The sequence below is a fragment of the Lytechinus variegatus genome, chromosome 6 (genome assembly GCF_018143015.1).
Source record: "Lytechinus variegatus isolate NC3 chromosome 6, Lvar_3.0, whole genome shotgun sequence".
Classification (NCBI taxonomy): Eukaryota; Metazoa; Echinodermata; class Echinoidea; order Temnopleuroida; family Toxopneustidae; genus Lytechinus; species Lytechinus variegatus.
Window position 1 is genome coordinate 13,619,360 of NC_054745.1, and position 15,419 is coordinate 13,634,778.

General features: G+C 37.0%; 1 protein-coding gene across 1 annotated transcript; it reads left to right on the forward strand.

Annotated features, from left to right (window-relative positions):
- The first annotated feature begins 339 nt into the window (after positions 1 to 339).
- Positions 340 to 13,450, forward strand: LOC121417039 (UDP-D-xylose:L-fucose alpha-1,3-D-xylosyltransferase MGP4-like). The gene is made up of 5 exons (XM_041610594.1): positions 340 to 779; positions 2,872 to 3,049; positions 8,823 to 9,061; positions 10,475 to 10,647; positions 12,024 to 13,450. Exons 2-5 carry the CDS (start codon positions 2,902 to 2,904, stop codon positions 12,610 to 12,612), a joined length of 1,149 nt encoding a protein of 382 aa, XP_041466528.1. The 5' UTR covers positions 340 to 779; positions 2,872 to 2,901; the 3' UTR covers positions 12,613 to 13,450.
- Positions 13,451 to 15,419: the final 1,969 nt, after the last annotated feature.

Genomic DNA, 15,419 nt, shown 5'->3' on the forward strand with positions numbered 1-15,419 from the left:
TTTATCCTTATCTGTAATTATATAAGCATATAATTATCAACCCTGACCACTATAGCTACGCCTTTGTTGTGAAAAACTAACATTCTAATGATTGCAGGTATGCTCGTGGGTTTTATTGATGGGAACAAACAGGTTTGTCAGCTACTGCAGTAGACCTAGACTTCCCTTTGAAGACTTCTCCCAAAATATTGACTTTTTATTGATTACTTTCATCTGAAAAAAATTCTAAAGACGCATGTATACGTGTACTTTGACCAAGATACTGCCATATGTGGATTAACGTAAGCTTATGCATTGAGGCGTGAGTTGAGTGATACACATAGGGTCTGTATGTATGTACCGGTTTGTCGTTGCGGGACAGACTCTTCAAGATATCGTGATGTGGAAGGTGGTTATGAAAGATGGATTTCTCACAATGAAAATCGTCCAAAAAGGATTAACATTTTGCTTTAATGAGTATTCGTAATAACGATGTCATCTTCACCTTCGATGCACGAAACCAACACTGTTTGCGAAAGAAACACTAGATGATACTCGAAGTTTAATCTCTGTGTGGTAAAAATACCATCCAACGATAAAGACGGATGCCAAGCTATCTTCGCCCTACGGATCGCTCTCATAACATCATCTTTGACACGTGCATCAGATATATGTCGGAAATATTTGGAATGAATGGATGATATCGCAATGGCTACATTGATAACTTTGATACTATCGACAATCATATAGTTTTGATCATAACTCATGACTTTATGTTTATCTTTCGTGCAAGTACAAAAGTAAGTACTGTATATTCATCTACATTCATTTTCGTTTTGTTTTTATAGAGAATTATAAAGAGAATTAGTCGGTTTCATTACTTTTCATTTTCCAACTAAAGCGCACAAGGGAAGGGTCAATAAATATGTTAAGAAAAGTGCGGCATATCAATTGGATATAAAACGACATGGGATAAGTAGGGAGAGCAATCGAAAAATGGCTGTTTGATGTACTAGTATCCTTTTCTCCCTTATACGATACTCTTGCAAAAACTTTGTTGCATACTCACGTGAATTCCAAAAACGCCGCTTATTGTTAAGAATAGGGCATGTGACATAAAAAACTGTCCATCTTATCCACAGTAAATGCAGTTATTAAAAAAAAGTAGGCCCAACAACACAGTAAAAAAATGTACGTTGTTTAAGCCACTACTCTAACAGGCTAACAACAAGCTGATTAAACTTTTTTCTGTACTTTTTTTAAACAACCTGTTTAAAAAGCTTAAACAGTTGTTTAAACGTATAGACAGTTGTTTAAAACGTTTTAACAGTATTTGTTTGAGTGACGGGCTTAAAAAACGTGATTATAACAATGTTTTTTACAGTGAATAATACCAAAAGCTAAGACTGGAGTACTTTCATGGGGAACATTTTTACAGACCAAACTCGATACAAAATGATACTTGATTCAGGTTATGTAATCGTTATTTGTTTATTCCATTGGTAGCACATTCCATGGCGTACAAATTGAATTGTTCGGGTCAATAAGGAAAACAACATTATTATTCATGAAGCAATTCAAATGTTTTTGCAGTAAACACTGAGGCTTCCTTTAAGCCTGACATGCGAAGAAAAATAAAGGACCGGATCCTACAATATGAAGGAAAATACATACGGTTTCTAAGCCTATAACTTCAGGATTTCTTCAAACGAATGTCCTCGACAAAAAAGTTTGTACAAATTTTGAGTAGTTCTAGAAACCCCAGGAAGTACATGATGAGAAAATTACCTGGATACGAGTAGACGATCGTTGAGGAATTTTCCTTTCCGTGTAAATAAAACCTTTAGTCAAATGGTATTTAAAAGAATGAGGTGAGAAATACAAAGAAATCTTTCAGGAACTAGTCTAGGAAAAATATACTTCCCTATATTTACTAGACAGGTGAGGGTACAGTTGTATGTCACGCCAATACAACTGGGACCCTTACTTCTACTAATTATGTAAATGGGAATCTATGCTCACATCGATAAGAATGCAGTGTTTTTTAATTGTTGTTAATAGGGGCTACCTCGATTTGACAGTAAAATAAAGGATAAAACGACTCAGACATTATTTTGTAAATGTTTACACTTCTTTTAATTCCTTTTACTTCTTTTCATCACTCCCTTTGATGCTGGAATTATGATCCACACTGTTGAAATATTCAAAGTTAACAGTGTGAAGATAAAGAAGATGTTGTGTTGTCCAGTGGTTAGAGCATTGGACTCGCAAGGTTGTGAGTTCGAATCCCAACTCTGCCATTGTCTCCACTTTGATAAAAGAAAAGGCCCGAAAGTGATGTCGTCTATAAAATCAGCCATGAAAATAACTGGTTATATACCAGCTGCCCGGCCGAGTTCCTACGGGAGTTACCATAAACAGAAACAGAAGTTCATGCAAATTGTGTTCCACAATCATGACAATGGGTGATTTCAAGTCCGGTGTTGGCGTTGGTGTTTGAATTTGGATTGCTCCCCCTAGCGCCAAAACCTATTCCGAGTTTGTAAAATTGATCCAGATCACACTATTGACATCTCAACAACTAGTGAGTGACTTTTCAGGACCATCTTCATTTCATGTTTGGTGTTGTACTCGTGTATATTGACCTAAAGCCAACACCAAAAGGTCAACACTGAACTTGAAGTCACCCACTGTGGACGTACTGAGGAATACAATGTGAGCTACTGATATTTCGAGTAGGGCGGAATTTACCCCGTAATGCCTTAGTCCTACTTAGTATTAAACTAAAAAAAAATACTCACGCGGACACGCCCCGGCCTCCTGCAACTCCCCTGTCTTAAAATCCAGTGACTACGATGATGGCATGCCTTTCCTTATTTTTGACTTCTACAGACTTTAAGCTCGTGATCTACGACATCGACGATGAGTAGCAGGCGGTCCATCGCGTCCTTCCTCGTACCGGGGAGGCTTCTCACTGTCAGGATGTTCGTCGTCGTGGTCGTCATCCAGATGGTAGTCGCGCTCCTCGTCGTCCTGTCATCCCGATACTTTGAATCTTCAGGAAGAGGAGGTGAGTTAAAAAAAATCCGAAAGATAATCAAAAATTTATTGTTCCAAATAGAAATCTGAAACAAAAATACTCTAAAAAATCGTTTTGCCCAATATTGATGGGGATTTCAACTTAACGATTTATAATAAGCCCAATCCCTATTATGACAAGATTGATAGCACTGCAATTAACTACAATCTTCCATTTTATAGCATATTTACTTTTTTGATATCATTTCAACTGTTTTTTTTCATTGTCATTTTATCATCTATTTATTTATTCTCCTAACTACCGTATGCATTGATTAATGATTGAGTGATCCAATGATTCATTCATTTATTGATTAATATTTATTTGATTTATATTTTGGGGGAGAAGGGACGTTGCAGATACTTTTAGACCAATACACCCACACATACACACACGCCCCCCCCCCCCCCTACTAACGCAGTATTTATTATGTCCACACCGTATATAGCCCAAGTGAGTCATTTGAGTGTTGATCAAAAGCGACTTAATAAAAGTGCACTTAATTTTACACACTTAATGCACAATAGATATTAGGTGCAAAACTCTTACTCATCGCACTAATAATGGTGCATAACTCTTTCTCTATGGAAGCCTTCAAACGAGCCTGAGTAAGCAAAACAGTGCACTGAAACCTGGTTAAGACAGTACAGAAAAGAAAATGATTTAGTTATTATTGCTATAAGGGAAGGAAAAGACAGGGTAGGCTGGGAGAATGGGAAGTTTCCTCATACTCAAAGAGGAAGTTAACCCTGACAGAAAGTTCTTGTTAATACAGCAGAACAAAATGTTTTTGAAATATTGCCTAAGGTTTGAGGGAAAATCCGTCACAGAATTAAAAGTTGTTAAGTTAAGATTTTAGATGTTTGATTTGTGATGTCACATGCGAGCACAATTCCTTCATAGCAAAATGAATGTTAACAAAATCAAGGAAATGTCATTTTCTCAAACTAAAATAAAAATTGTTTCACTGTAACTTTTGTTTATCAATAGACAAATCATTTCACATCCGATCATAAAAACGAAGACAAAAACAAGTCATCAAGAAACATTAAAAAACTAGATTCATGCATTTTACATTGCATAACATATGGGGCAGCTGCTCGTTTATGACGACACACATCCAAAACTTACAATCATAACTTTCGTAATCTTTAACGGATTTTCCTTACACCATCTTCAATATTTTTTGTTATATTTTCATCCATTTTAGCATCAAACTTTTCTTCAGGGTGAACTTGCCTTTCAAAAAAGGATTGGTCGATATAACCAATCTGTTGGTCAATAATTATGTCACTGTTGTGTTCTTGGCTAGCAGGGAGCAGCCCCATCATGCCATCTAAAAAAAATTATCCCCTTCAGCATCAGCAGCGTAATGAGGTAGAAATTTTGAGGGACCAGAATAAATCGTATCGGGTAAAATGTATGAAAATTGCGAGCGAAGAAAACAAGTTTTGCTTTACTATAAAAATCAAATTTTGTGATAAATTTGACATAACAATAACAAAATAATATTATATTTGATCGCTCTCTCTTTCCTGTTCTTTCCATTTTTTTTTGTTCTTGGTCGAGAACTTTTTATAACGCTTTTTAATATTTCCTTGAGGGGGGGTCAAGTGCCCCAAGGTGCCCCCGCCCCATTTGTACGCTAGTCAGCATCTAACTTTTTTTAAAAAAATGTGCTTAAGCGTTAGCTATTTCCGAGCTGATGATGGTATTCTAAACCTTCAAATTTATTGTTCTAGTTTACAGAGTATATGGTGAATGAATAATGTTACTGGTTTCAGAGGGAGAAGATTATGTCGATTTCAAGGGGCGACGGAGCTAAGCTGAAAAGTCTTTTTTTTTAATGTAAAAAAGGCGAGAATATACATACCTGCTCCTACTCGAAAACCTGCTTACTTTAAGTACAACGGGGGCCCGTAACACAAAGGATAGCGATTAATCGTACGCTTGATTTTCCGATTGATTGGGAATAAGCCAGTTCGTAGTTCCTTTCTGCGCATGATCAAAAGATTCTACGCATGATCAGAAGAAGGTCATTTGTACTAAAGTGACATGGTGCTTTAAAATCTAATGAGATAAGCACCAACTTTGATGTCTTGATTATTCATATATTCTTTTGAATTGTCGTTTTCATTTACATCCACAAAAAACAACAATGCTTCCACGAACGACTGGTATTTCACAGTTTGTCAAGTACATTGTGCAACATGCTAAGATATGCATTCAAAGTAGGAATGCAACAAATACCTTCATTAAGTGTTCATTGGTGTGCTATTCTAGTCACCTGGTCTATTCAATTTCTTCATCCTGCTATGTAAGGCAAGCTTACGTAATATCTTGCTTTGAAATCTGCCTATCATGATGAAAGAAATGAAAGGTCATTTGACCAAAATTGCCCATGAAGTAACTACGAACTGGTCTATTGTAGTCGGCTCGGTGTAAAAATGGCAGAGGTAAAAATGGCAGAGGTAATAATGGCAGAGGTAAAAATGGCAGAGGTAGAAATGGCAGAGGTAATAATGGCAGAGGTAAAAATGGCAAAGGTAAAAATGGCAAAGGTAAAACTATGGCAGATGTAAAAATGGCAGAGGTAATAATGGCAGAGGTAAAAATGGCAGAGGTCATAATGGTATAGGTAAAAAGAGTCTTCAACCCCCATGAAAAAAAATCAAAAAGCCCCCGCATGTAAGCCCTACATAGATTAACTAAGAAAGGTTTTAAGAAAATAAAAAAAATGAAAAGGGTGACATTCTTAAAATCATAGATATATCGTCTGCACCAAATTGATAATCTTTTGGCTAGAATATCTTATTTTTTCTGGACTCTCATGGATGGCCTTCTCATGTCAAATCGCTGTATTAGTATTCAAATTTGTAGCACACTCTTGATCGCAATTGTACTTAATTCATTACAGGGGAAGTTCAACCTCGGTTAAAAGTCATTGTAGAATAGCAGAAAAAATAAAATGATAATCAGTGTAGTAAAATCACCCGAAATCGTCATGACGGTTTAGCGTTACTTTCGGTGAAAGTTACGTAATCTCCGCACACCGAATTCGCATCGCGGCGGCATGGTCGAGTGATTTTTGTAGCCTGTTATTAGTCGTTTCGCGTGAATTTGACACAGAAGCGTGCACCTTGCGATGATGCACTCAACATCCGCGCTCTTGCCCGAAGAGCAGACCCAATGAACCTACACACAAACTACGGCCTATACCCATGATAATGGTGAGGGTTTTAGGAAATCGATCAAAGATTTAAAAAGCTATACTTTTATATTTCAATGGTGACGTCATTTGCGAGCAGCTTTCCCATATTTGGTGTATAGAAAATATTAATGAAATGTAATTTTCTAGAAAAATCCCCCAAAAAATTATCTTCAGTATATATCAAGCGACAAATCATTTCACTGACGCTCCTGAAATATTTTCCATTTTTTAGTGCATAAAATGTCATGGGGCAGCTTCCCATATATGACGTCAAACCCTTTGGGAACCTGGCATCCACTTGGACTAGCTGCATGCATTGAGGTATTGCTCTATAAAGACTGAACAATAATTGTATCATTTACATTTAACGTATCACATTAATCAGTGGCAGATCCAGGATTTTCCAAGGGGGGGGGCACATTTTCCTGAAAAATGACATGCAAAAAAGTTTTCCGCCTACTAACTCGTAAACAAAATAAATAGCAAGCAGAAAAGAGTCTCGCTTTAAAAAGGGGGCTTACTTGAGTTAGCATATTTGCTAAGATTTTAATAATTACCTCTGAATGGGGGGGGGACGGGCCAGCTGTGCCCCATGGATCCGCCAGTGACATCACTGGCGGATCTATTCATCATGATCCATCATGATATGGAAATTAAAAAAAAACTTTTATTACAGAATGTTCAGTTATTTTTTTTTATCCAGTTTAAATTATGAAAGTAGTTCGACGTAGACCCGAACTTGTTCGTTTCAGAGGGTTAGTGGCTGCACACATTGGTGTTTACATTTTAAAAATCGTTGGGTTTGTATGTAAAGCGTTGTTCTGCTTACGAGCTTAAGATCCTTTCATCATGCAGTCACTAATTGAAATCATTTTGGCAAGAAAATGATTGAGTTTAGATCTTAAATGACGAAAAACAACATAATATTTAATCAGTTTTTATAGCCCATTTCGTCGACAAGAGTCCGGTCATGGATGATAATCATAATGTAGCCTATCTTTATCATCTTTACCTCTGCCATTTTTACCTCTGCCATTTTTACCTCTGCCATTTTTACCTCTGCCATTTTTACCTTTGCCATTTTTACCTCTGCCAATTTTACCTCTGCCATTTTTACCTCTGCCATTTTTACCTCTGCCATTTTTACCTTTGCCATTTTTACCTCTGCCATTATTACCTCTGCCATTATTACCTCTGCCATTTTTACCTTTGCCATTTTTACCTCTGCCATTATTACCTCTGCCATTATTACCTCTGCCATTTTTACCTCTGCCATTTTTACCTCTGCCATGTTTACCTGGCACCATTGTAGTCAACGCAACCAATCGTAGAAAAATGTTCTACGATCGTTGCTAAGCTTTGTGTTACGGCCGGGCCCTGGTGATACTCATGGAGAGCAATCATCACTAACTGAGGGAATCCTCTTAGATTTAAGAAGATATAGCTGAATAATAATAGACGACATGCGTGCCATCATTGTCAGCCATGAAGATCTGACAGTTTCAATCCGATTAGAAGACTGGTTCAATGATTATCATGGTTATCCGAAGAGAGTCCACACGGTCAATCAGACGATTATATGGTTTTTCGCTGTAGGGTTCCTGGTCACTATTCTCCTTAGACTCGGGGCCCTGGGAACGATTTATTTACTTGGGGGTGCTGTAGTAAATGTGACAAGCAAAGATAAAAGAAAAAAAGCATGAGGGGGTCCATAGACAAAATGAAGGTTATTTTGTTCCCGATAAATTTGACGAGCAAAAAAAAATACACAATCACACTAACGAAAATTTTTCACTACAAAACCAAAGTTATTTTGGTCTTGACAAATTAATAATCAGGCGTAAATATTCATATCTGAATGATACACACCTTAAAACCCAAGATAGCAATAACAACAACAGGGTGAAAAGCAAAACCCACAAAAATAAAAGGGTTTCACTACAAAATACGGACTTAATTTTTTAATACCTACCAGAATCCCAGGAGGTGCTTTCTCTGTGGAGAATAATACACGCAGCACCCCCTGGGAAAAATCTTGGGGTGCTTGCACCCCCAGCATCACCGGTTCTCAGGGCCATGCTTGTAGTTTATCATCATGCCGTTTTAGTAAGACTCAAGAAAACATCAAAACGCATTTCACTCAAACATTAGTTCGTTTTTAAGAGGATAAGATTATTCTTTGATTGTACCATACACCTACGAATCATTGATCATCCCAAGGAGGGTTGTAGACTTTACAAAAAAATGTATATATAAAGCATATGCCTTTATAAATGCTCCTGATTTAAACCTCATCTAAATGAAAAGGCCGTACGTATAATTCACTAGGCCTATCTGGTACGCAAGGATAACTAAAATGATCGAAAACATAAATGAGGGAGCGAAGAGATCGATCTTACCACGTTTCTTGCATTACAAAGTTGGAAAGGGGACTGCTTGGTGCAAACTTCTAGTAGAAATGTTGTTGCATGAAATTCACATGAAAGGCACTTTTCATTTTTTTTTTCAAAATTAAGAACAAATCGACAATTTTTATGATTGTTTTCTCTTCAGGTATCGTGCTAAAAAGGAAAGAGATAGGTAAACAGCGCCCCCAGGGACAAAAACCAGCACAGCCGGAATGGAGACCCGTGTTTAAAAGACCAACGCACAACGAGGACGTTATGAAGAAGTTCAGAAAGCTTGGCTTTAACGTGTCATTTGTACACCGTGAACCTATCATACCCGTGCCGAGTAAAATGGCGGAACTCAAAGAAGCCCTCTCGGAGAATGTACTTCCAGGACTTTTCCAGGTAATCAAGGTTGCAAGGGCCTAATCACAACTGGCAGGCAAAAGATATTCATTCGACCCAATTGCTCAATTTTTAAATTTGATATTGCTGATTGATAAAAATGAATAAATATGACTGACAATCTAACACTGATTCTAGGGAGGGTACCTACTGAACTATCTTTTTCCAAATTGGAAAGATATATCACCGCTATGGAACTATACTTTACTGGCGGAAGAATTAGGGTCATTTTACTGTCTTAAGGATGAATTTGATCCCGTCAGGTGTAGTCTTCATAAATGCTGATTTATTTTTAAAATGAGCCGGTCGAGGCACCCTTTTCTGGTAAGATATGGAATGTCAGACATTTATCCTATCCACTGGTAGTAAACATTCAACCCTCGAATTTCCTCCATATCTTTTATGAATTCTGTTTAAGTGCCACTTTAACACACGAGTCTATGGGAAGTGAATTAGGCCTTCGAACCTTCGATGGGTTCCGTGACATTTGCTCCGGTGACAATTGCTCCACTCTAACCTCCACACACCAACCGAATGACCAACTTCAACCCTGGGTTTAACACTATTATCCGAATCCTACACCTAACCATAAACCTAGCATAAAATCCTATTGCAAACCTAACCCTACATCTGAGATGAAAATAAGCCCGGAGCAATTTTAATTGGCATGATTGGAGCAAGTCACCAAAGAATGAAGATAGACACCACAGGCAGCCAGAAATCTGTCAGGGTGTGTCAAAAACGAAGGGAAACTTACCTTCATGCAATATTCAGTGACAGTAAATAATATTCTACCATCAAATATAAATCACGGGCATGGCTGAAAGAACTTTGATCAAAGAGGCAGACGACCCCAACAAAAAGTTGATTTTCATAAAAAGAAAGAAACGATAAGAAAAATCAGCGATCTAATCAAACTTGGACATGTTGGATGTAAGCAAGTTTCGCTTAACATGCTTAATGTCACGGAACAGTTCTAAGGATAGGCACATTTGGTCGCTACGTAAATGAAAGAACCGATGACGTCACTCGAACACTACTTTCGTATTTTTTTGTATGAATTGTTAAATATTTAATATATTATGATATGAAACAAAGATTTATTCTTCCCTGAAATGTATGTGAACTGTCTTCAATGTAACATTTTTGTGATTTAATGAAGAGTCTTTCTTATCGTCGATTGTGAAATACTAAAAAACTGTCAAGGATCGTCGGAGCCCTCCTCTGGACCTTTTTGGTATACATGGTATAGCCTAACTGCAAATTGTCTTGAAGTTGGCTGTTAGACCAAACGTCTGTTTGAAGGGAACAAGGATTATACTAGACCATGTGAGATGGAATCAAACGGAAAAAAGGGCGGGAGTAAAACAATCGGGTAGATTGATAACTAAAACTATGGCTTCGTACCAACAGGTTTTCCGGACAGACAGCCAACAGTTCACATATGAGAAGCCGCCACCGTTCATCATACTCACAGCTACAGATAAAAACTTTATAGATTTAACGGACAACTGGCGAGCAAGCATCGATCGACTTAAGTTACCATACGATGTCCTTCTAATGGCAGAAGATGAAGAAACGCACAAGTAAGTCGACGGTGAAGCTTTTCAGACTTGAACCTTCTTTTCTTTGTCCTCTTTTTCTCATCGGTCTCCTTCGCATTGTTTTTCTCCGACTCTTTCACTTTTATTCTGTTACTTCTCTTTAAAAAAATCATTCTTCTTGTCCTCCTCCTTCTTATCTTCTTCCTCCTCCTCATCTTCTCCTTTTTCTTCTTCTTCGTCTTCTTCTTCTTCTTCATACATCACCCATCAGTTTCTAGGGTAGTGGTTTAAAAAGGACCTTTGCCAAAATATGGAAGCTTGGAGGTGCCATCCATATGTTCAGAGATTCATTTCGTCATGTCTACACCTCTTCGAAGAAAAAAAGATGAGATGAAGATATCCCGAATCTCGTCATGTGTACATCCTGTAAAAGGGGGTGATCTGGGGAGCGTTTCATGAAAGAACTTGTCAGACGTTTTATCCGGCAAGTCCTTTTTTATCCGACAGTTACCATAGTAACAATGCCTCTCAGCCAATCAGAACCAAAGAAAGTTGTCAGATCTGACAACTTATCGAACAAAAATATTGATGAAACACTCCCCAGATGACGTGGCCTTGTCTTCTGATTATCTCTCCCACAGGATGATATAATGACGAGATATTACAGGGTCATGGCATCTCATCATCTTATCTACATGTAATAGATTCGAGACCTTGTCATTTAATTTCATCTTTTGTACACGATGGAGACACGACGAGATGATTATCTGGTCACCTGGATAGCACTTTTAATCTTCCAAATTAATTTCATATTTCTATAAAAGTAGTATATTCATTCATTCAATTCGATTTATTATGAAAAGACATTGTAAAACAGTACGAAGACTAACACATGATTGTGGCATATGATCGGCTAGGTGAACTGCTGCATTCGAAAATACATATATTTGCAGGTAAAATACGACAGTTACTCTGAAAAAGTTCAGCCCAAGTCCTGAACTTTTTCACTGTCACGACCTAAGTCTTCCAGAATGCAGGAAATCCATCACGTATTAAATATCTTATGAATATTTACGTTTACCCATAACCTTCAATGAAGCAAATCATGCGGTATTCTACAATTAGATAACAGGTGCCTATTATGATGTTTCCAAAGATTTAAACAACCAACCAACATTTATTTTGTCTGTGGATTTTCGTCAAAGATCACATTAAATGTCAACGATAATTTCTTCATAAATTGAAATTAATAATAAAATCATCCCCCAGGAAAAAATCCTCAGAAAACAGAAAGTCCCGGAAAAGTTTACATATTGCTAGAAATCTTGAGGCTGACGGCTGTCTCTCTCTAGGTCTATGGTAATTGAGCCTGCCCATCCCATCTATCCATTTATTATTATTACTATTATGACTTCCAGATATTTCTTCGAGAAAACTACTCAGCGGTTTCGAACAGTCCTATCCAGCCAGTTCGCACTGCCCGGAAAACTTGCAAAGAACATCTCCACATACCAGCACCTCATTCGGCGAAGAACCGTCTACATCCTTTCCATCCTTCAATCAGGATATGACGTTCTTCTCGTTGACATCGACGCAGTCTGGTTCAAGGATCCAGTGAAGCTGGTCCTTGACGAATACGATAACTACGACATCTGGCTTGCGCAGGGGAAAATGGCGCGTTTCCCTTGCCCGTGTTTCTTCTACATGAAATCAACATCCGTTGTGATAAAAATGGTTTATGACTGGATCGAAAGACTGGCCTACTATACGGGCAAAGTGGAAACGGACCAGGTCGCTTTGTCTTTTATTCTCAAGGAAAATAAACGACATTTGGGGATTCAATATTTTGATTACTACAAATTCCCGATTGGGAAACAGTTTTTCAATTGGACGTGGCATGATCAACATGCGGACCGAGTATATATAGCTCATGGAAACCATTTAGGACGATCAGATGGAAAGGTGTCTACGTTTAAGGAATTCAACGTCTGGCTCCTTGATGAATAAAGTTTCAGATTGTTTTGTGTGTGACGTCATTACTGGTGGCAGCGGCGGGATCAAACCTGCATCAACCTCCAAACTAAAACCAGTTTATTTTTTCAATACTACCTTAATACCAACATGTTGACTTTGTGGATTCATTGTCTGGCTCCTTGATGGATAATGTCAGCTTCTCTCACCTCAGTGAAAATAACAAATAGACAAATAACATCTGAACATTAGGAATGTTTTTTCTTACTAATATGGAAGCTGAAAACGTTGACATTTCAATTGTACATGCTTAAATGCTACTAGAGCAGCTGAAAATATACTCACATGGGCACACACTGCATTGATTTGGGATTTCAGAGAGCGTCATAAATCTTGTTTCCAGAATGGATGCAGTTTTGGCTAGATGTCATGAGGAACTTGATAGGAAAACGTTTTATTTGTTAGGTTACGTTACAGTGACCATAATTGGTCTCATTTGAAACCATCCTCTAGAGTTCGGGACTTGCAACATATTACTAAAGCTTTCAGTTAGTGATTTTTTATTTTCGTAATCAAATTTGTTTAAATTTACCTTGAGCGCATAGAGGGAAACTCAAACATTTAGCACTTCATGAATAAAATATAACTCTTGTTAGGAAAAGTAGTTGTGTACATATAATTTATAATGTCAGTTGTTCAATTATATAACATCCACTATGACCTACTTAATTTGTAATCAATGTCCCATTGGGGGCGACGCAATCGAGGCGGGGAGTTGCAGGGGAGTGAAAAAGTTGAAGTGAAAAAAAGAGGAGAATAAAGATGATATTTAAAAGAGGAATAGGTCGTGTAAGTTTGCTCATAGGTCGTTTAAATTCATTAAAGGACAAGTCCACCCAAACAAAAACTTGATTTTATTAAAAAGAGAAAAATTCAACAAGCATGAAACTGAAAATTTCATCAAAATCGGATGTAAAATAAGAAGGTTATGACATTTCAAAATTTCGCTTCATTTCACAAAAACAGTTATATGAACGAGCCAGCTACATCCAAATGAGAGAGTCGATGATGTCATTCACTCACTATTTGTTTTGTTTTTTATTGTTTGAAATATGAAATATTTTGATTTTCTCGTCTTTGTCATGTGAAATGAAGTTTCATTCCTCCCTGAACACGTGGAATTCCATTATCTTAACATTTTGTGCTTCAGGCAAGGGGGTCCTAATCGTCAAACTCGTAAAAATTGAAATATTGTATAATTCAAACAATAAAAAATCAAAAGAAATAGTGAGTGAGTGACTTCATCAACTCTCTCATTTGGATGTAACTGGCTCGTTCATATAACTATTTTGTTGAAAATAAGCGAAACTTTGAAATGTCATACTTTCTTACTTTACATCCGATTTTGATGAAATTTTCAGCATTGTGCTTGTCTGATTTTTCTCTATTGATTCAAATCAACATTTTACTGAGGTGGACTTGACCTTTAATATCAATTCATATGTAGTTCAACTCTGATTGCTCCTTTCAAAATATATTGTCGCCTTCCCAGTCTTCGATCTGGGCCCCGTCTTACAAACAGTTACGATTGATTCGATCAATCTTGAGTATATGGAAATCCAAGTGTCATAATTTTTTTTCTTTTGGAAATTTCCCCAATGTCCTTTGAAAACTAAAAGAAGCAAACTGAATTATCAACGAAACAGTAAATATATGAATATAGGTCATTTCTAGAAAATATTTTGAACAAAAATGTATTTTAGATGTTGACGTTGCTGGCTTTCCATAGTTGCGATTGATCGGATCAATGGTCAAAATCAGTCTCAAGTTTCCCATTCATATTCTCAAGGGACATTATACCTGTGTCCCATCGTTAACGTAGACGACGAGTAGAAACCATGCGTGAACAAAGAAACACATATAAGGGATGTCTTTTTCAAGATACGTACGTAACGTAATAAGGGTGTCAAAACACTAAAATAATGAAGAAAGGGTATCTATTTTTGCTAGAAAAACTATGTGTTTAGGGTCAAATTTGGGAGGGCATAAGATTTAAAATTTAAAGTGTTTTATAAAGGATGTACTTGCCCGAAGTGTCAACACTACGTGTTTTAATAGAGTAGGGGTAAGTTGTGACACTTTTTGCATTTTCCATGTTAGAATTGATATGACTAATAATATTGTCGAAATAAGTACCAATGCCTTTAAATCTGATTCTTGGGAAATATTTTTCGCCTTTATATAACTATCTACCCCACACACTTAAATTCATTGTGACCTTTGAAAAATGATGTCAAATGGCTCAACTTGCCCTATCTGTGGGGTAAGTTGTGCCACCTTCTGGGGTAAGTTGAGCCACAAAAACTATGTACAAAATGTATGCAGGTAGAACCAGCATGTCAATGTTTTATTTCAAGTCTTTTCACTTGCTAATTCTCTATAAATACTAACATCCTCTAAAAGTAAAGAGAATTGTCATGTGAATTTGCTCCTTTCTGTCTGCATATCAATGACTTTTCTTTTTTTATTATTATTATTATACATTACCATAAGAATTACTATGGCTCAACTTGCCCCATGTTGGCTGGCTCAAAGTACCCCAGTCCGAACTTTACGCGATATTTTCACATCCACACATTTATTATGCATCCATCATGTAAAAGACTATGACAAGAATGAAGACCCATACCTGGACTAACATTATTGTTCTTATTTCTTTATCATATTTAAAGACATGTGTTGGAAAAAGCACTGATCTATTTTACACCCTTTTTTACTTATTTTTTTGGCTGAAATTTGTATTTTTCTCTCTAAAAAAGTACTTTTTGTTTCAAAGTCGAACA

Excerpts from the sequence above, each read along its gene's own strand:
- LOC121417039 (XM_041610594.1), top strand. The coding sequence starts at position 2,902 with ATGAGTAGCAGGCGGTCCATCGCGTCCTTCCTCGTACCGGGGAGGCTT. Across the intron at positions 3,050-8,822 it reads TGAATCTTCAGGAAGAGGAG|GTATCGTGCTAAAAAGGAAA; the intron begins GTGAGTTAAAAA and ends TTTTCTCTTCAG. Across the intron at positions 10,648-12,023 it reads GAAGATGAAGAAACGCACAA|ATATTTCTTCGAGAAAACTA; the intron begins GTAAGTCGACGG and ends TATGACTTCCAG.